The sequence below is a fragment of the Leopardus geoffroyi genome, chromosome C1 (genome assembly GCF_018350155.1).
Source record: "Leopardus geoffroyi isolate Oge1 chromosome C1, O.geoffroyi_Oge1_pat1.0, whole genome shotgun sequence".
Lineage (NCBI taxonomy): Eukaryota > Metazoa > Chordata > Mammalia > Carnivora > Felidae > Leopardus > Leopardus geoffroyi.
Window position 1 is genome coordinate 142,619,223 of NC_059328.1, and position 22,393 is coordinate 142,641,615.

The window sequence follows — 22,393 nt, forward strand, 5'->3', positions numbered from 1 at the left end:
CCCACTCACAAGGCTGCCCTAGGCAAAAAGGTCTCTTAGGCATCCCTTATGTTTACAACCTACCCCCACTTTCTTACAGATGCTTTCTTTTCCTTCACCCCTGTCACCCTTGGAGATGCAGGGTCCAGGCTGCATCTCCAAGTATGCAGGCCTTGGCAGTGTCTGGCACACTGCAGAGCCTGAGTTTTGTTGAAAGAAAGACACTCTTGCTCCCATCAAAATCTATCTATTCTCTATTCCATGATTTTAAGTTCTAAGATGGCTGGTTAAGTTCTAAGATGGCTGATCAAAGTTTATGCTTAGTGGGTGTGATGATAATTGTTAGCAGTCCCACCCCCAAAACATGAGTGGGTTTTTTTTTTTTAGTTTAGTTTTATTTATTTTGAAACAGAGATAGAGAATGGGCAAAGGAGAGGCAGAGAGACAGGGACAGAATCCTAAGCAGGCTCTGTGCTGTCAGCACAGAGACTGATGTGGGGCTTGAACTCCTGAACTGTGAGATCATGACCTGAGCCGATGCCAAGAGTCAGATGCTTAACTGACTGAGAAACCCAAGTGCCCCATGATTTTTTTTTTTTTTAAGAATTGTGGTTTTCAATGCCTTAAACCAAAGCACTGCATAGTGTGTGCATTCCCAGCACTTTGGCAGAACAAGGACCTGTTGAAACTATACCTTAGAGATGACAATTTAACTTTGCTGTAAGTTACCTTCTGCCATTTCTTGTAATTAGGAGGTTGGTTGGAAGAATGAGGCAGCTCTGCAGCCCACTTCTACTGGACAGAAGACCTGAAGGTCAACCACAGCCATAAATCCAAGCTTTGTTTTGGGGCTTCAAAGAGCAGTCAAGTGCAGCAAAGCAATATGACAAATGCTTACTCAACCCTTACTTTATGTTGAAACAGGGAAACTGGATGCCCCTTTTTTTTTCTTGGTTCCTTTTCCAGCTTCTATTCTTGTTAGGGCCTGCATGCCCACCCCACTCTACACATGCCTGGTAATGCAAACAGCATATGTCCTCCTTGTAAGGGATAAAGAGATAATGGTATCTTTGGAGTCTTTCAGCACAAGAGATAACATCTAAGGAGTGACCAGGTGGGGTCATCATAAATGTTCTCCAAGACCACTGACTCCAAACACCTGACTTCAGGGAATGAGCGACTTGTGAAGGACCCCTGGACCTGTCCTTGCTCTGACCAGTTCCTGGATGCCTAAGAGTGACATGTGTACCAGATCACAATCATCGATAAAATCCTAGACTCCAAGCAAAGATGAAACTCATGCTCTTTTCCTTTCTGAGTCTCCCAGATGTTCTGTCCATAGCTCTCTTTCTATATCTTCAGTAAACTCTGCTTTCACTTCCTGCTGGCTCCCATTTGACTTCCATCTTGCATAAAGCTAAGGACCTTCTTGGCTAGTCCTGTGGGACCCCCTTTTTGGGTCCTTGGACCTGACCTGCTGGCATCTATGTGAATTACTAACTATGGACTTTATATTATCCTATCAATCCTATGAAGTAGGTTATAATTATCCCCATTTTGCATATGAGGCATCTGAAGCTCTTAGCAAGTAAGAAACTTCCTCCATGCCACTCTCACAGGGCATTGTGCAGGGGGCAGGAGTGCGGGTAGAATCTTTTTAAAAAATTTCCTCTACAAAATCAGACGCAAAAACTTATGTCCAATATTTTAGTTGCCTTCAGTAAACCAAAACAACATTCTGCAATATTTTAACACTGATCATATACTAAAATTCAGTAATTTGGAATGACAGATGTAGGTAAAGAAATGAGAATCCGAGGTCATAGGAAGTGAATTGCAGGCTACTTTTCAAAAGACATGTTTGCTAACTCCACATAGTATGTCTAGATTATTAAAGTTTTGGTTTGTGGATTTCTTTGAGCATCTGTTCTAATGACAGGATTTTGCTAACTCCACATAGTATCTCTAGATTATTTAACTTTTGGTTTGTGGATTTCTTTGAGCATCTGTTCTAATGACAGGATTTTGATGCTGCATTTTAGTTACTGGTAGGAAATTCGAAGGTACCTTTGAGAGCTTTCTTTTTCTCTTAAATGATAACTCCTTCAACTGTGTTGACACTACATATCTATAGACTATGTCTTATAATTAAATTGTAATTATATATAAATATATAGTTAAAAAGAAAATGCCTACTTTGAATGATCTCATTAGTGGAATCCAAATTAATGGGTTCTAATATAAGTGTTTTACACAATTTATTTATTTATTTTTTTTTTCAACGTTTATTTATTTTTGGGACAGAGAGAGACAGAGCATGAACGGGGGAGGGGCAGAGAGAGAGGGAGACACAGAATCGGAAACAGGCTCCAGGCTCTGAGCCATCAGCCCAGAGCCTGACGCAGGGATCGAACTCACAGACCGTGAGATCGTGACCTGGCTGAAGTCGGATGCTCAACCGACTGCGCCACCCAGGCGCCCCTTACACAATTTATTTAAAGGGAAGTAATATTCATTTAGCAAACTTAACCAACCTCACCCTTCTTGTTGACTAGTTTGACAATTGCTGTAATTGACTAATTTCAGATTGCTATTTCTTTCGCTTGCGGAGAAGACCCATTAACGGAGGTACGAGAACAGCAGAAGAATGTCAACTGACCTCACAAGTACAAAGAGGGAAGTGACAAAAAGGCCTAGATGGAGACGGACAGGAAATCTGCATCAGCCAGAGCCATGTAGGTGCTGTGGGAAAGGAGAAGTTGAAATGTGGGCTGAGAGCAGATTTGCAAACGAATCACTGGTGATGGTGGAAACCAGGGCGGCGGATTCTTTCTATACTGGGCTACTATAAGAGCTGCAATTTCATACGGTTCTACTTAAGATACTGGGGGAATATCAAAAGATAAAGATTACTTCCTGTAGATGGTATCGGGCAAAAACTGCTTTGATAATTAGTGCCTAATATTATACACGTATGTAAAAAGTGCTGCATCAATGAACACAATTAGTAGTAAGTCAAATCCCGTCTGTGAGACTGAGTGTAGCATAACTTGAAAAGGTCATGATCAGGGTCTTTTTGCGCATCCAATAAGAAATTGTATCCTAAAGGTGGGGATGGTGAGATTACGGGGCTCACTCGCCTTTTGGGAAGGTGGAAGTGATCACCTGCTGGGAAGGTGGCCTCAAGCAATCAGCTTTACCACAGTACAGGCCACAGAACAACTTCATGGGCCACTGAGCTGCCACCCCAGCAACCACCCCTGCCTGGTCAAAACTTAGTGAGAGCTTCTGACCAATCCATGTGACACAGGTGAGTGCCTTGGCGGCTCCACCTGACTAAGCCCAGCCCTGGCACCTGTAAGCGGTAGCCACGGCACAAGGTCTTTATTCAAGGGCAGCAGCTAGAGCAGTACTAATCTAGTTCCCGCTGAGGCGTTAAAAAGGAAATGACAGTATTTGCTCAGGAAACCCTGGATATGCTGCTGGTAGATGCAGCCCTGGATACTGATGAGGTGACTAATAGTTTCTTGTAAATGTGGACTTCTATGGCCCTTCTGGAAGTGCTTCCTTCTCATGTTGCCCCATAGTGGTTTGCAAAGTAACCCACCAAACACTACTTTTATATTGTGGTCTATTTTTGAAAATCATATTCGAGATATGACAGTAAATATGTTTCTCCAAAAGTAGCTCCAGGCAATCACTTACATCTTAAAACAAACAAACAAAAAAAAGACCTTTCCTTCTAGCATATAAGGGGAGGGATAATACACATTGGTTTAGAAGAGAAGAAAAACGTATGGAAAGACTTAAACCTCTCTTGTATATTATTTCTGTAGCCTCAGAAACTGATGAAAAAGTACCTTTAATTCTCTGGAAATATTTTCATTCATTCAATTTCTTATTGAATGAATGTGTTTTGACCGCGAAGGAATCGAGGTGTGTTGTCAAGAAGCAGAAATGCTTCCCTCAGAGACAGCCGCAGGTATAACAGAAGCCACAGGAAAGCATCTACTTCATTTCAGACGGAGACCGTGTCTTACCAGTTTTTGTTGTCCTCGGAGCGTCCAGCACAAAGCCTTGTACCTCAGGGGAGCTCAAAACCACTTACTGAATGAAAGAGTGCATTAACCTCAAATGGAAATTTTGATAGGCAACATTAAATATTAGTAATCATTATAACATCAAAAACAATAGTAACCGATATCATTTGCTGAGCACTTACTATGTCCATATATACGTACTATGGTTAAGGTGAAGCCTTTTGTTAATTGTGCTCTTTGGAAAAGAATATTTCCTGTTCCTGTGAAAAGGCCCAGCAAAGAAGGCTAGATTGGTATGAGATTTTCTCTTTGGTTGCCAATCTCCTAAATTTGTGAAACCTGTCGGTGTTAAGTTAAAAACAAGATGATGTAATCTCGTGGAGTTGTTTACACTTAGGTACAAATGCTATTATTAGACAGTGACTGATTTGAGGATATTTGAGAGGTGTAGTGGGTCCCTTCTCTTCAGGCAGAACACCTGCCACTCTAGGTCAGAGCTGTGTCAACCCCTCCAGTAGCTTAATGTCACAGAACTTGTACCCTAGGCAGCCGTATTCCTTACACATTTGCTATCCCTCTGCTCTTTGGAGCCTCGAAAACGACTACACAGTGCCCAGCCCTCCTCATCAGTGTGGACCAACCCCATCTGGAGCGTGGAGTGGCCAGAGCTCACACCCTTCCCCTGGGGTAGTGCCCTTCCTCCCCAGCGCTTCAGAAGTGGGAGGAGATGAAAGTGAGGCTTGTTTTTTGACTCCCATCTGATAATTCTGAGTTGGAGCACATGAGGTAGAGGAAAAGGACTTATTCTTAGTTCAACCTTTGGAACCAGGAAATGAAGCTTTAATCAGAATAAAACAGCACTTTACAGATGTTATCTAATTTAGGCACCATAAAAACTTTAAGAGACAGAGTTCATTTTCTGCATTGAAGTAAACATGGTTACAGACACCAATAACATGCCCAATCTTGCACAGCTGGTGGCATGCGGTAAACTTTGGTGTGACCGACTCTAGTCTTTGCCAATAGCTAATAACCAAGCCCAGCAGAGGTGCTGGTAGGCACTGCTGGACGAGCAGATCACTGAGGTTCCAGGCTTAAAAAAAAAAGTAGAGTCAATTTCTCTCTTTTTGCATTTAAATTGAACTAATAATTACTAGGATGTTATGTTCGCTCTAGCACATTATCTTGATTTCTCTCCAAAGTTCTTTTGAGGCCTTACCGACAGGTCAGGCTGCATGCCCTAAGTCACCCAGCCATTAGCTGGTGAAGCCAAGACTTGCATTTCTTGGCAAGAGCGTCTCTTGGATGATCTCTGAGATTCCTCTGAGATCTGTTCTTAAGGATGTCTTCACGGTGCCAGGAATTAGGTCTTTAAGTACTTGGAGATGGAGCGTTCATTTGCATTGACATCAGAATATGTATAATCAACTATTACTAAGGATGTGACCATCAAACCTGTGGCCTTTCTCTCCCGTTTCTTCAGGCCTATCCATTCGCTCATTAATATATTCAGGGTGATCAGAGAGAAACTCAATAGCTGCTCACTTTTTGTTGGAAACTTTTTTGGAGCAAACAAACAAAAACACATTAAGAGATGAAATTATTAAAAACAAAAACAAAAAACAAAAAAGATTGAATTATTGATGAAAATAATCCTGGAAGAGATACTATGATATAATTTAATCTTTTTTTTTTTAAGTTTATTTCTTCATTTTGAGAAAGAGAGAGAGCATGCAGGCATGCCCGCAAGAACACATGCCCATGAGTGGGGGAGGGGCAGAGAGAGAGGGAGAGAGAATTCCAAGCACGTCAATCCCAATCTCTGCATGGTCATCCTACAGACCCCGATGCAGGCTCGATCTCAAGACCCATGAGATCATGACCTGAGCCAAGATCAAGAGTCTGACACTTAACCGACTGAGCCACCCAGGCACCCCTGATTTAATTTATTCTGATCACCTTTATTTTTCATTAGGAAACATAAGGAGAGGGAGAGATTATTCAGATGAGAGCTGGAATAGAAAAAAGCCCAAATTCAGGCTTGGGCTTTGAAGTTAGACTGACCTAGTTGGCATCCTCAGGCAGCACTTACTAGATATTTGCTTCTGAACAAGACATTTAATCGTTCTATGCTCAACAACCTTTCTGAAAAGCAGCATGTTAACCTAACTCATGCACTGCTGTGAAGAGTATGCACTCAGAACAAGTTGAAGCACTCAGCAGAGGAATCACTCCTTAGAGGTTAGCAAATACACTTCAGTTGACAGATTTATCTCAGCTCTTCCCCCAGCCCGTGAGCCCAACTTGCTGTTTTTAACCCCTCTGTAACAAATGGACAGCTGATGGCAACATCACATTCTTTTCTACTACTGGGTAATATTCCACTCTGTGTGTGTATGTGTATCTCACATTTTCTGTATCCATTCATCTATTGATGAACACTTGGATTGCTTCCACAGCTTGACTACTGTAAATAATGCTGCAATAAACATAGGGGTGCATGTATCTTTTTAATAAGTGTTTTTGTTTTCTTTAGGTAAATAAAATGGATGGACCTAGAGAGTATAATGCTAAGTGAAATAAGTCAGACAGAGAAAGACAACTACCATATGATTTCACTTACATGTGGAATTTAAGAAGCAAAGCAAAGAACAAAACAAACAAACAAAAGAGACAAAAAACCAGACTCTTAAATACAGAGAACAAGGTAGTGGTTGCCAGAAGGGGGGGGGGGGGTGGAGGGATGGGTGAGACAGGTGAAGGGGATTAAGAGTACATGTATTGTGATGAGCACTGAATAATTGTAGACTCGCTATATTGCACACCTGAAACTAATATAACACTGCATGTTAATTATACATCAATAAAAAATGGATAATGATGTAAAGCTTAAATTAATCAACTGAGTAGGAATTAAATGCTCTAGTAAGAACTGTTATCGAAACAATTAAAGGTATTGGCTAAAATGAAATTTAGAAGTCGGGATGGCTTTATTCCTCCATATTTTCTCTGCCTGTCAAAGCTATGTTTACTCAGGAGGCATTCCCTCTTTGAGAATAACCTGAAGATAGTCAGTTGTTTTGTTTTGTTTGTTTGTTTTGTTTTGTTTTGTTTGTCAGAGAGTAGCATGGCTAAGATGACAGTCTTTTGAAAGCAGGAATGATGTGCATGACCCACTCTCCACTCTGAGCTGCATGGTAGCCCCAAGTGACATGCACACTCGCGGGGCTGATGTGGTGGCCTTGCTCTTTAAGACTCCTGCACCCACTTCACGATGCCTAGGGCTGAGGTAGTCACCAGCACAGAGCATAGTCATGTCCTTTGCTAACCCACCCTCACCAGTCACGGAGTGTAGTCACATCTCTCCTCACCCACCCATACCTCAGGCTTTGGGGCCAGCCCTCTCAACAAAATGAACCAATCCATCAGAAACTTTTAGAATCCTAAATGGGTTCAAAGAGTTACCTCCAAGAGATAAGACACTCTCTTCCCTTCCAAAAACAGAATATGGAGTCTCTGGCCACAGGATATACCTTCAGTTGTTTCAATTAAGAATATAAGGCAATGGGCGCCTGGGTGGCTCAGTTAAGTGGCCGATATCAGCTCAGGTCATGATCTCATGGCTCATGAGTTCGAGCCCCATGTCGGGCTCTGTGCTGACAGCTCAGAGCCTGGAGCCTGCTGCAGATTCTGTCTCCGTCTCTCTCTGCCCTCCCCCTGCTCAAGCTCTCTCTAAAATGAATAAATGTTAAAAAAAAATTTTTTTAAGAATGTAAGGCAGCAGTTGCTTTACCTTCACTACATTTTGCTTTCTTCCCCCCTATTTCCTCACCCTTTTTGCCTCCTTGAAACATACACTTAAAAAATGAAAACACTCTCATTTTAAATTTTTTTTTTCAACGTTTATTTATTTTTGGGACACAGAGAGACAGAGCATGAACGGGGGAGGGGCAGAGAGAGAGGGAGACACAGAATCAGAAACAGGCTCCAGGCTCCGAGCCATCAGCCCAGAGCCCGACGCGGGGCTCGAACTCACGGACCGTGAGATCGTGACCTGGCCGAAGTCGGATGCTCAACCGACTGCGCCACCCAGGCGCCCCGAAAACACTCTCATTTTAAAGCTGTGGAGAATTTATTTAAAATAGGCCTTTTGTTATCACTCTCATTCTGAATCTTAATAGGACAAAATTCAAGAACCATATACATACATAATTCAAATGGCTAGATTTGGAATAAATTAACAAATATTTGAGTACCACAGTCCTACAGTCTCTATTGTTAGGGGTGACGATGTTTCTAGAGCAGAACCCAAGTCTGGGTGAAGGCGAGGCCGGAGAAGAGAAGCAGGGGTTCCCATCAAAACCTAAGAGACAGGATGTCCATTCAGTGTGAAAGCTTTTACCTCACTGGGCTCATCCTGGAAGCTCTTCTCCTTACCCCCCAGCCCCGGTACTGCAGGGGATATAAAACTCCTTCCATGCTGCCACAACACTCAGAGAGACCCACGGTGCGGAAGAGGACAAGCCTGGGACCTGCAGCCAGCACCAGGCAGGCTGACGGGGAGGAGACAGGCGCCTCCATCTTTCCAGTGCTGTGTGTACCTATGTACTGGGTAGTGGAAACAGAAGGGACAGGTTCAAGAAGTTCAGTTCAGGGAGACTTGGTCCTTAAATGGAGAACTTACAGCAAATGCAGACACATACACTAACAGTTCTCTGCCCCTTGAATGAAAAGGTTCCAGATGATGAAGGATTATTTCAGTGAAGGTGGCCTTCACTGTTTCAGTAGAAACAGAACAGCACTGGACCAGTGAACACGGATGTGCATGGGCCCTGGGAAAAAGAGGGACCAGAGGTATTTTCCTTGTGTCCCCAGAGTAAGGGTGCTACCAACACCCAGTGGCAAGGGCCAGAAGTCAGTACTCAACAGTCTTGCAGCAGCTGTATAGTCCACTCTACACACAGCAGTGAAATTATGCTTAACTGCTTGGTTCTAACCTCACAGTCTAGCTTTAGTCATTAATACTGGGCATTTTATGGTCTTCATTATTTTCCAAATAAAAGAATCGTTTCAAGTGTTGTTAAAAATATATATGTGAATCAGGTGACTCTAATAACTATTACCAGGTTCTGGATACCCCAAGAAGACAGAGCAGGTGAATGGCCCTTCATACATCAAACATACTCACAGGCCCCCAACAGTGCTTAGTCATGTCTGATTGCCTGCCATCTAATATGGGATTCAGAGTGACAAACACTTGTTAAAAATCAGTATATATATGACCCATGCTAAGTGCATGAAGATGAATAAGCTGTAGTCCTTGCACAACAGGGGCTCATAATCTGAGAGGGCGAACAGTTACACAAATGACCACACTATGAAGGAGAGCATGAGAAGTGCTATAACAAAAATACAAATCCAATTCGTGGGTAGGAGACAACAGATTAATTCTTTTTGGGGAAACAGGAGATCGTAGTGAGAAGGTAAGAGAGTGGTAAGCAGGGCCACCAGGAAGAGGCTGTACAGCAAAAGACATCAGGATAGGGCAGTCCAGATGGAGAGGGCAACAAAGCCAAAGGGCAGGAAAATAAAGGAAACCTTTGAAGAAGGGAGAATTTTGGTAACTGTGTAGTCAGAATTGGGGTGAGAGTTGTGCAGGATAAAAGGCATGTTTCTTGCCATTAAACAGTCTGTAATCAAGTTCAGGGGATATGTGTTCATGAAACAGAGCAATTCGATGCTAGAACCAGATTATTTAAAAAAACAATCCGGGCTACTGATTTTGGAGCTGCAAGAAGGTCAGTCTGAGGTGGCCGAGCCAAAGAAGCCTCATGGAGAAGGCAGGGTTTGAGCTGCATCTTAAGGACAGGCTGGGGTCAGGCAAATATTTCCCGGGCATCTCAAGAAAAGGCAGAGGCATTGTGAACACAAGCATGAAAGTAGCACCTTGCCTCACGTGTTGGGGAATGAGAAGTTCAGAGGCTCCTGTTGACAAGTAGCTGGAAATAAAATCGTGGAGTGAAATAAATGCAGATCACAGCGAACCAGCGGAGCAGGGCGGGGGTGTTTGTAGCCCTCTCGGTTCTGAGTACCTGGCTCACACTGCCAGGTTGAGTGGGAGCTTCGGATGGGAAAGGGTGCGTTGGGAAGACGGTGGAGAAGCGCGAAAGAGTGCAGTCACAGAGACTGGGTGACCGACGGGATCATGGTGGTGTAACACATTCCAAAGGACATATTCTAAAAATGGTTTAGACGCATGGTAGCTAAACTTGTGGTGCGCAGAGCATAATACAGAGAGTTGTGGCATCACTACGGTATACACCTGAAACCAAAGTAATGTTGTATGTCACCTAGACTTCATTTAAAAAAAAAATCACCAAGTTAAATGGTAAACATCGCATACAGAATTTTTACAATAAATGTACGAAAGATAAAGTATTAAAAATAATAGGTACCATGTATTACCTACTCTATTCCAACAACTTGTCAAAATCATCTTATTGGGTACCCAGTGCCTTTGGGATGTTTGTTTTTGTAAACTGTCTTATAAGTGAAGAAAGTTTGTGTTCGAGAGACACTTTAATGTGCTATTATGGATTGTATGTTTGTGTCCCTGCAAAATTCACATATTAAAGCTCGAACCCCCACAGTGACTGTATTTAGCCTTAAAGACTTTATGGAAGTAGTTACGATTAAATGAGGTCATAAGGATGGGTTTGGCCTGGCTTCTGTTTCCATGTGGTGCCGGCTCTTCATGGTGGCTCAGCTCTATACGCAAACCTAGTCCTAGGAGATATCCTGGCACCATGTGGAGTCTAGGGCCCCTGAGGAGGCTTACCGCCTTTTGGAGCCCTCTTTCTCCCCATGGGCTTCTTCCCTAGAATGGCTTCTTTCTGAAGCAAGAGCTGGTTTTGTGAGAGCTGGTGCTCACATTTCATGGGTTTTATGGGTGGAGGAGATGGTCTGGCTCCATGGGACCATCTGGTTCAATGGCCTATCTCCTTAGGATGCCCATCTGAGGCTTAGTCAACAAACACTGAGTGAGTGCACTTGAAGTCTTTGTTTCTCTGAGAGGAGTCTGATCTTCCTACTGTTGAGTTCTTTGCAGCTAGCTCTGGAAGTCTGAAAATTAGGAGGTACTTCTCAGAGACCCTTCCAGGAAGAGAGGACTGAGGGTTGGGAGTCTGGAGGTGTCTACAGACTCCTGGCTGTGGTTCTGATGTTAGCCCTCAAATATGCCTTCCACCAGGCAGGGAAATCTCTTTCTACAAATATATATTCATACATATATATACTTGGCTATATTCATACACTTTTCTAGAGTTACACAGCTAAAACTTGAAACAGGAGACAAGCAAATTCTGACTCATCTGGCTCCAAATTCCACGCTCTTTCTTACTGTACCTTCTCTAAAACATTTATTAAATGTATAAAATGCTACAGGTAGTAATAAAAACAGCAAAAGAACATTTCATGAATAATGAAAGAAGAAGAAATATGATCAGGAGAAATGTGGTTTTGGCGTGGGTGTGCACATCACTTCATGTTGTAATAACAACAAAAATTTAGACAAGAACAAAGATTAAATAAATTAATTAATTAATTAAAAGGGTTGGCAGGATACAGGGGATATATACAATTTACCGACCATTTAGCATGTGCCAGGCACTGTTTTAGAGGCTGGCTACAGAGACAAAGGAGGTGAAAAACATCTTTTAATTTAATCATTTTCAGCTTGAAGATCAGTCTTGTTCACAGTTTGTTTGTTTTTAACTGTATTAAATCCATCAACAAACCGTCAGCATTTGTCTATCTTCTCTGTTCAGCAGAGACAAGGAGAAACAAAAATCATAGCTGATAAGAGAGAAAAAATGGAGTAGAGGTGGGAAAGTTTTAAAATATACTGAGTCCTTTATCTAACAAGTCCAATAAATCCTCATTATTAACTCCATATCTTGTGAAAAGGTTCTCAACTTAGGCTATACAGGTTCAAGGCAATCCTACCTCCAACACTGTACAATTAGTAAATAATCCTTCCTACTGCAAAAGATCACAAAGAATTAAAAAAGGAATGTGGATTGAGTTTTGGACATCGCTATTGAAATATATAGTTTTGTACTTGTTCCCGGAGTTATTTATAACCAAAGAGAGCATAAAAACTGACAATGATGAACAAGCAAAATGCCTCACTGGGTGGAGGCTGAAGCTTATCGTAATTTCAAGAATAAGAATTTGAGAAACGAGTCTTTCTCATTTAACGCTTTACTGAATGAATTCCGGATACCCTATTTGTTTTGCAAATTCTATTACTCCACTACAAAATTGGAACCCCAACAAAACCTATTACCATCGGGCATGAAATGCTGTAAAGATGCTGAATATGAAGGAAAAATGAGGCTCACATGGGCAGAACACCTAAACTTGACCAGAAAATAAATCACTAAGTGCGCTGTCATAGACCCGTTCTCATGAGAATAAACTGGATGCAGCTGATGCTGGCAGTACCCTCAGTGGATAACATGGTCACTCATCTGTTGATGGAATGCCTATTTAAGCTTGCATAAAAACTCTGCGGCAAAAAGGCTCCATGAACACCCTGGGAAGTCCTTCAGTGAAAACGCTCCCGGAAAACATGCAAGGCTGAGTTAACCAACTTACACCTCAGATGACTAAATGAAAAATGGTTCTTCGCAAATACTAGAATCTCGTGTTCTAGATAATAAAAGTTAAGTCCTGTCCCGAGATCTTGTCTCCATTGATCTTATTTTGGTTTTTGCTTCAGCCACCAGGAAGCTCAGAGTTAAGTTCTAACTTTCCTCTTGACACAGATCTTCTTTAATTTATTATTTCCATGACCCTGATCTTTGCTTACTAACTTTTGTTTGGCTTTATATTTCTTTGAATTCACCTCAAAAACTGTAGAATGAGATGAGAATAGAATTAAAAAAAAAACTACCATGATTTTCACCAAGTTTTATTCTACCGTTTTTGTGATGAGTGAAACTTTCATTTGTTTTCTATAAAGACAATTCTTTTAAGCCCTTGATTGCTGCTATCTAGTTAAAATAATTGTAAATTGTGTCTCTTTTTAGACTGGATTTTTTTTTTAATCCCTCTCTTGCCCAGGTTCCTATTAGCCATTTGGCAGTTTCCAAGTGAGAAATTAGCAATTCACTGTGCCACAGGCTGGCCTACTTCTGTCTATGAATGCTGAATTTGTGATTCATTCAGTATGTTTCTCTCTTTTTTTTAAATTGAGGTATAATCGACATATAACATTATATTGGCTTCAGGTGTACAACATAATGACTCAATATTTGTACGTATTGCGAAATGATCACTACAATAAGTCCAGTTAACCCACCACCACATAGTTACAATTTTCTTCTTGTGATGAGAACTTTTAAGATCTACTCTCTTAGCAACTCTCAAATATGCAATACAGTATTATTAGCTACAGTCATCAACCATATGTTTCTTTGTGTATTTACAAAGATCAGGCATAAACATGTAGCAAATCAACTCAAAATCTTTGTCCCATTACTCTTTATTTCATCCACATCGAGCTAAAACAGAATTTAAAAATGTCTGTTCATTTATTTCGCAAAAAGGAACAAAACCAGGGGCAACGTTGTTAAAAATGATATTTTAAATTGTCCCTGCCCACACTCAGGCTCATCGTTCATCTTTCTCCTCCAGCATGCTCTGGTCATAATATACTTCTCACGCTTTTCCAAAGATGCTTCCTTCCCAGTATGTAGCACATGGTAGAATGTGCTAGAAAATACCTGTTGAATAAGGGGGTAGGGGGGGATGCTCTGATACTAACTTGCCCTTGTGCAGGGTGTTGACTATTATTTGAGAACCCCTTTTCTCCTGTCCCTGCAGCAAACTCCATTTCATTGGGCCGCTGTGTTATAATTGTCTGTAAGTGTAGCTGTTTTACCTGATAATAACTACTCAGGGCAAGTACTCCATTGTTTTCATCTTTGTGCCTGCCACATGGACTTGGCAGATGTATAATAAATATTTGCAGGTAGGTAGGAAAGGAGGGAAGGAGAGAAGAAGGGAGAGAGAAAGGGTGAAACAGTTTTTTGCATTGCTCTTTAAAAAAGAACATGTGGCACTTTGCTCTCCACTCAGAGTTGCATTCCACAGAGAAAAATGCTTGCCTCCAATTTTTCAAAGCCACTCCTGCAAAAGCAGATTGTATTTTGTGTTTTACTGAATCCATCCATTCATGATTAATTGAGTAGTTAAGCACTTCCAGTTACATGTGTAGCTGGGAATTCTTCCAGCTGTCGTCAATGTTACTAAAGATTCAAATTCGCAGTATTTATCTGCTGAAATGAAGCCACTGTTACTCCTCAGCCTATCAAAATGGAGTACTAAACTGTCTGTTACTGACAAACAACTGAGTATTTTACAAAAGCTACAAGTATGCTAACTCTAGTTGCCCCATTGGTTACTATCATAATAAATATGATGCCATTCAGTCTCCTGTTTTCTTCCACAAACCAGTTAAAAAAAAATGCAGATATACCCTCAAATCAGTGAGCTCCGAGACATTCAACAAAAAGACAGTAATAATAAGCAACATCCTAACAACTGAAATGGAAGGAAATACAGTTTCAGCTTCCAGTTTATTAGTCGGGTAGGAAGAGAGGAAGTGCACTTGAACTCCATGAAGTATCTGGTGATGAAACGTTCTGAAGTATAACACAGTCTTTTCCAAAAAGAACTAGAACACTATCATTTCCGCTCACAGCCTGCAATCATGCAATGAAGCGGGTCATGATCCAACTCATTTTAGCTGCCAGCCTCTCAGCACGGTTCAAGCACGTGCTAGGATGCTGTGCTATTAAATGTAATATATACAGGGGCACCTGGGTGGCTCAGTGGGTTGGGCGTCCAACTTCGGCTCAAGTCATAATATCATAGTTGGTGAGTTTGAGCCCCACATCAGGCTCTGTGCTGACAGCTTAGAGCATGGAGTCGGCTTCAGATTCTGTGCCTCTCTCTCTGCCCCTCCCCCACTAGCACTCTCTCTCTCTCTCTCTCTCTCAAAATAAATAAACATTAACAAAATTTTAAAAATAAATTATATATATTATACACATATATACGTATATATTTATACATATATATAACATATATGTATAAATATATACGTATATATGTGTGTGTGTGTATATATATAATATGTGATATTGGCCTGCAGATGAACCTAAAACATTCAACCCATTCTCCAAAGGAGAAAAAATCTCAGCCACCGTGCCTAGTCATTTTCCTCCCCCAAACCGGACTTCTCACCAGCCAGCTGTTTGTCACCCATCGACACCCCATTGCTAACGTATTGTATTATCAATGTACAATTTCTCATACGTGACGGATAATGCAAATGGACTTTGCTTCCACCTAACACACATCTTCCATATGTGCACTCATCTTTCAAGCTAAAAACGCAACTCTGTCTGCAGCAGAGAAGAACAATTAAGAAGTAGACAATTTGTCAAAGCCAAGTGTTCTGGGGGTCTTGGGTGATGACTTTGCTCTCTTTAATTCACGGACCTAAAGATGGTAACAATATGATAGAATAGCCACAAATATGCATATCGTACCTTGCAATACAGAGTAGGGGTCAGGTTCAGTTTCTCTCTTCAAGGATCAGTTGCCTTCTATCAAGGCAGGGTCTTTAGCCAACAGATAGTAATTCTTCACGTGCCAGGGAATATCACTGATATAGCTAGCCTCAGCAAGAAAAAGATAAAGAAAGCAGCCAGAAAGGCCAGTGCAAAGAGGGCTAGACATCCCTGGTATCCCTGACCAGAAACAAGAATGTGTTCCTTACTGTCTGAAGTAATTTCCTAATGAAACTGTTCAGACAGAAGGATTACTCAACTTCTTATATCAAGTTCATATTCAACTCAATGGGCATAAACCCTGATACAGCCAGATGCCCTTTAAGAAAATAAAGTGTTGGGGCACCTGGTTGGCTCAGTGGGTTGAGCATCTGACTCCTGATTTTGGCTCAGGTCAGGATCCCAGGGTCATGGGATGGAGCCCCATGTGGGGCTCCGTGCTGAGCCTGGAGCCTGCTTGAGATTCTCTCTCTGTCTCTCTCTCTCTCTCTCTCTCTCTCTGCCCCTGTCCCCCACCCCCACTCACCCACTCACTCTCTCTCTCTCTCTCTTTCTAAAATTAAAAAAACAAAAGGAAAAAAAAAGTGTTTAGCCCAAACTCTACCTTAGTTTCTTTCTAGCTCTGCACAAGCAGCTACCTCATCCAGTCTGTACACACACACGCACGCACACACACACCCATCATGCCATCATCTACCTACTCAAAAGTCTCCAGGAATTGCAACAAATCCAGAATATAAAAATTGGCTTTTTCCTCAAAAATTTTAGGGACGCTGTATCAGAAAAGAACTACTCAGATGCATTTCTGTTCTCAGAAATCCTCATTTCAAATGAGTGATTGACAATACAAAAACATTTTAAAAGAAGCATTTATCTGCCTCTTTAAATAGTTTCTCATACTTTGTCACATGAATTTTTAAAATAAGAAATAACCAAAGACATTGGCTGCCCTATGAATAAAAGCAAAAGATTGATTTTTCACTCCTTGTCAGGAATAAAAATTATTGTCTTACATATTATTGTTTACGTGCAATCATTATTGAGCATTATTACCCATATAAACACTAGAAATAAACCACTGTTTCCAGTTAATAGGGCAAAGGGGAAGAGGCTAAGAATAATCATTCCAACTACAGAGCCAACAACTCCTTTCATGCCAGGACAAGCTACTTCAGGGTTTGCCATATTTTCAGGAAATATGTGACCCACTTCCAGTGAGCCACTGTAATTGATGGGAAAAAAGGTGAAGATAAGATGCACCCATATCATTGAATAATTATCTCTCTGCAGGTTTATTCCCCACTGGCTTATACATGCTTTACAGGCAGAAACCACGCTTTATTCTGCTCCTTTTCTTTTCCTCGGGGTTAAGCTCCATACCTGGTTTTATAAATGTTCATTGAATGAGGGAGCGAGTGAACGAGTAAGTAATTTATACATCAGCACAGAACAGAAGGTGGGAAAAATAGCATAAGAAAGAACACTAATAAATGATCAGATATTTTCATTAGGGATATGGATGAGTTGTAGCAGTAACAATTCTTTCCTGCACGGTAAAGCTGTATTTTACGTTAACATTTTTTTTTCATGAATCAGGTCCTTAATATATTGCCCGGTAAATAAATAGAGGCAAGCAACCCCAATTATTCTAGAGAAAAATATTCTTTTAAAATTAACTTTTTAACACCAATTTTCCATTTCTTTTTTTTTAATTCATAGGAAGACTCAAAAAATAAAAGTGGCCTTGACAAGACGGGAATGTCGAGGGGCCAAGGGAAACTGTTATGAGTCCGAGTACGGTGTGGCCAGTCTCCTGCCTCAGTTTCCCAAACCTCCATCCTGTGTGTATGAAAGCGTCTGTGTGGGTATGAGGCAGGTCTAGGGCTGAGCTGTGGCCCTCTAAAATAAGTTTTTTATTTTCGAACAATTTTAGATATACAGAAAAGTTGCAAAGACAGTATGCAGAGTTCCCACATAGCCTTCCCCCAGTGTCCCCTAACATTAACATCTTCTATAATCGCGGCCGTTTGTCCAAACTAAGAAACTAACACTGATATACTACCACTAACAAAAAGCCAGCTATCATCAAATTTTGCTGGTTTTCCACTCATGTCTTTCTTTCTGTTCCAGTTCAGGATACCATACTGCAGGTAGCATATGCTTTTCTAAATCATATATCGACTTGATTTTGACTAGGAAAAACTGCTTCAGAGATTGATTAAACATCACAGCCCTTCTTCCCGTTTCCTCCACCTCATGTGTGCCAGACTGGCCAGCGGCCTCCGTCTCTGGTCTCAGCCAGGAAGAGCACTGCAGGTGCTGTCCTGCTTCAACTGCGGGGCACAGCTGTTCACTCCTGTGGGCTAAGAATATTTCAATCAGGTCAGCACACAGTTTCTAAATAAAAGAAACTGAGGTCGAGTAGAGACGATAGCAAAGAAGGTAGCTGGTAATAAAGAGCAACCTGAGTTGGTTTTTCAAAGGGATCACGCGTGGATCAAAAGTTCTCAAATACCCTTCAAGAGGCTTTTGTCTGGAAGCTTAGCTTGGTGCAGTGGGTTAGAAAAAAGCCACCCTGGGAGAATGCACGGATGGGATGGGCCTTTGTTGCTGTCAAAACCAAAACGCTAGCAGGGAGGCCGGAGAGGAAGAGCACAGTAGGAAAGAGGACAAAGGCACCAGGGAGCGCCCCATTTCAGCAAAGGGGCCTTTCAAGGTCCATAGGGCATTAACAGCAGAAAATAAGGAGCTCATTTGCAGCTAATTTCCGTGTTCCCAGGCCTTATAAGATAGAGAGCAGTATATTTAGGTAGAGGTGGTGAACTTGAACAGTTTGGAAAGTTTGAAAGCAGACATCACGCAGGGACTATTTTTAAGGCAAAGAGAACCTAAACTTTTTGCTTGATGATAAAGAAGAGAGGATTCTATTCTAGTCAGAATAGCAGCTTAAGGCCGGTCACGATACCTTACCTGGCATCCTCAGCTCTGCCTGATTTGAGGGGTCTGCACTGCAAAGGAAAGTGAAGATCCTGAGGGGAGCATGTGGAGGGTTGCAGATCATGGCAGAATCACGGCAAAAAAAAAAAAAAAAAAAAAAAAAAAGGATCAACTAATCTGGAGACAGAAAGCCAAGGGAAGATTTTAAACCAAATGCTTTAAGAATCTGAATGGCTCAAACTCAAGGGCTGAAGAAAAGCAATTTTGCAGTAAGAGCAGGGTGGAAGAATCCATGCCTCTTTGCAGCCTCAGAGATTTAAGTCAGACATAAACATTTTTGGACCAAGACAGTAAGAGTTTTGAGGTGCAGGACTAGTGTTCTGACCCAGGTTATAAAATCTCATGTCCTATTTTCTCAAGTTCCCTCATACTTCTGAGAGTTTACTTAAATAAGACGGGGTTTTAAATATTTCCCCATTTTCTTTAAGTAAGTAAAAATCAAAAGTGGCAACATACAGCATTTTGTTAAGTATAAGATTTTTTTTTTAAGGCAACAGGTATTATGTTTAAGAAAATAATAGCTGGATATATTTAGGAAGAAAGAAAACTTTCAGGTTTTACTCTTAATTATTCTTCGGTCTTTTTTTTTTTTTTTTTCCCAAAGGTTTTCAGGTCTCTTACTGTGATTACCTTCTCTTATCTCCTTTTCATAGCACAGAAAGCCCCCTTCTACATGATTTCTTGATATAACCCTTCTCTATCTGTTATAGAGAAAAACAATTAGAGTGGACATCCCTGTCGTGTTCCTGATCTCTGGGAAAAAGCTCTCAGTTTTTCCCCATTGAGGATGATGTTAGCTGTGGGCTTTTCATAAATGGCTTTTATGATCTTTAAGTATGTTCCTTCTATCCCGACTTTCTCGAGGGTTTTTATTAAGAAACGTTGCTGAATTTTGTCAAAGGCCTTTTCTGCATCGATTGACAGGATCATATGGTTTTTCTCTTTTCTTTTATTAATGTGATGTATCACATTGATTGATTTGCGAATGTTGAACCAGCCCTGCATCCCAGGAATGAATCCCACTTGATCATGGTGAATAATTCTTTTTATATGCTGTTGAATTCGATTTGCTAGTATCTTATTGAGAATTTTTGCATCCATATTCATCAGGGATATTGGCCTGTAGTTCCTTTTTTTACTGGGTCTCTGTCTGGTTGAGGAATCAAAGTAATACTGGCTTCATAGAATGAGTCTGGAAGTTTTCCTTCCCTTTCTGTTTTTTGGAATAGCTTGAGAAGGATAGGTATTATCTCGGCTTTAAATGTCTGGTAGAACTCCCCTGGGAAGCCATCTGGTCCTGGACTCTTATTTGTTGGGAGATTTTTGATGACTGATTCAATTTCTTCGCTGGTTATGGGTCTGTTCAAGCTTTCTATTTCCTCCTGATTGAGTATTGGAAGCATGTGGGTGTTTAGGAATTTGTCCATTTCTTCCAGGTTGTCCAATTTGTTGGCATATAATTTTTCATAGTATTCCCTGATAATTGCTTGTATCTCTGAGGGATTGGTTGTAATAATTCCATTTTCATTCATGATTTTATCTATTTGGGTCATCTCCCTTTTCTTTTTGAGAAGCCTGGCTAGAGGTTTATCAATTTTGTTTATTTTTTCAAAAAACCAACTCTTGGTTTCGTTGATCTGCTCTACAGTTTTTTTAGATTCTATATTGTTTATTTCTGCTCTGCTCTTTATTATTTCTCTTCTTCTGCTGGATTTAGGCTGTCTTTGCTGCTCTGCTTCTATTTCCTTTAGGTGTGCTGTTAGATTTTGTATTTGGGAGTTTTCTTGTTTCTTGAGATAGGCCTGGATTGCAATGTATTTTCCTCTCAGGACTGCCTTCGCTGCATCCCAAAGTGTTTGGATTGTTGTATTTTCATTTTCATTTGTTTCCATATATTTTTAAATTTCTTCTCTAATTGCCTGGTTGACCCATTCATTCTTTAGTAGGGTGTTCTTTAACCTCCATGCTTTTGGAGGTTTTCCAGACTTTTTCCTGTGGTTGATTTCAAGCTTCATAGCATTGTGGTCTGAAAGTATGCATGGTATGATTTCAATTCTTGTATACTTATGAAGGGCTGTTTTGTGACACAGTATGTGATCTATCTTGGAGAATGTTCCATGTACACTCGAGAAGAAAGTATATTCTGTTCCTTTGGGATACAGAGTTCTAAATATATCTGTCAAGTCCATCTGATCCAATGTATCATTCAGGGCCCTTGTTTCTTTATTCACCGTATGTCTAGATGATCTATCCATTTCTGTAAGTGGAGTGTTAAAGTCCCCTGCAATTACCACATTCTTATCAATAAGGTTGCTTATGTTTGTGAGTAATTGTTTTATATATTTGGGGGCTCCTGTATTCGGCACATAGACATTTATAATTGTTAGCTCTTCCTGATGGATAGACTCTGTGATTATTATATAATGCCCTTCTTCATCTCTTGTTACAGCCTTTAATTTAAAGTCTAGTTTGTCTGATATAAGTATGGCTACTCCAGCTTTCTTTTGGCTTCCAGTAACATGATAAATAGTTCTCCATCCCCTCACTCAATCTGAAGGTGTCTTCAGGTCTAAAATGAGTCTCTTGTAGACAGCAAATAGATGGGTCTTGTTTTTTTATCCATTCTGATACCCTATGTCTTTTGGTTGGCGCATTTAGTCCATTTACATTCAGTGTTATTATAGAAAGATAAGGGTTTAGAGTCATTGTGATGTCCGTAGGTTTCATGCTTGTAGCGATGTCTCTGGTACTTTGTCTCACAGGATCCCCCTTAGGATCTCTTGTAGGGCTGGTTTAGTGGTGACGAATTCGTTCAGTTTTTGTTTGTTTGGGAAGACCTTTATCTCTCCTTCTATTTTAAATGACAGACTTGCTGGATAAAGGATTCTCAGCTGCATATTTTTTCTGTTCACCACATTGAAGATCTCCTGCCATTCCTTTCTAGCCTGCCACGTTTCAGTAGAGAGATCGGTCACGAGTCTTTTAGGTCTCCCTTTATATGTTAGAGTACGTTTATCTCTAGCTGCTTTCAGAATTTTCTCTTTATCCTTGTATTTTGCCAGTTTCACTATGATATGTCATGTGGAAGATCGATTCAAGTTATGTCTGAAGGGAGTTCTCTGTGCCTCTTGGATTTCAATGCCTTTTTCCTTCCCCAGATCCGGGAAGTTCTCAGCTATTATTTCTTCAAGTACACCTTCACCACCTTTCCCTCTCTCTTCCTCCGCTGGAATACCAATTATGCGTATATTATTTCTCTTTAGTGCATCACTTAGTTCTCTAATTTTCCCCTCATACTCCTGGATTTTTTTTTATCTTTTTCTCAGCTTTTTCTTTTTCATAATTTTATCTTCTAGTTCACCTATTCTCTCCTCTGCCTCTTCAATCCGAGCCATAGTTGTCTCCATTTTATTTTGCAGTTCATTGATAGCATTTTTTAGCTCCTCTTGGCTGTTCCTTAGTCCCTTGATCTCTGTAGCAAGAGATTCTCTGCTGTCCTTTATACTGTTTTCAAGCCCAGAGATTAATTTTATGACTATTATTCTAAATTCACTTTCTGTTATATTGTTTAAATCATTTTTGATCAGTTTGTTAGCTGTTGTTATTTCCTGGACGTTTTTCTGAGGGGAATTCTTCCGTTTCGTCATTTTGGATAATCCCTGGAGTGGTGCAGGACTTTGGGGCACTTCCCCTGTGCTGTCTTGAATAACTTGCATTGGTGGGCGGGGCCACAGT

General features: G+C 40.8%; 1 protein-coding gene across 7 annotated transcripts in view; it reads right to left on the reverse strand.

Moving 5' to 3' along the window:
* CACNB4 (calcium voltage-gated channel auxiliary subunit beta 4) overlaps positions 1 to 22,393 on the reverse strand; it is a 257,596-nt gene that overhangs the window by 63,824 nt on the left and 171,379 nt on the right. The window contains exon 1 of one of the 7 annotated variants that reach the window (XM_045479828.1): positions 803 to 811. The exons of the other annotated variants lie outside the window; for them this stretch is intronic. Coding sequence (XP_045335784.1) covers positions 803 to 808 — 6 coding nt within the window. The 5' untranslated portion in view covers positions 809 to 811. Of the gene's footprint in view, positions 1 to 802; positions 812 to 22,393 lie in introns of those variants that run through there. 7 annotated transcript variants of the gene reach the window in all.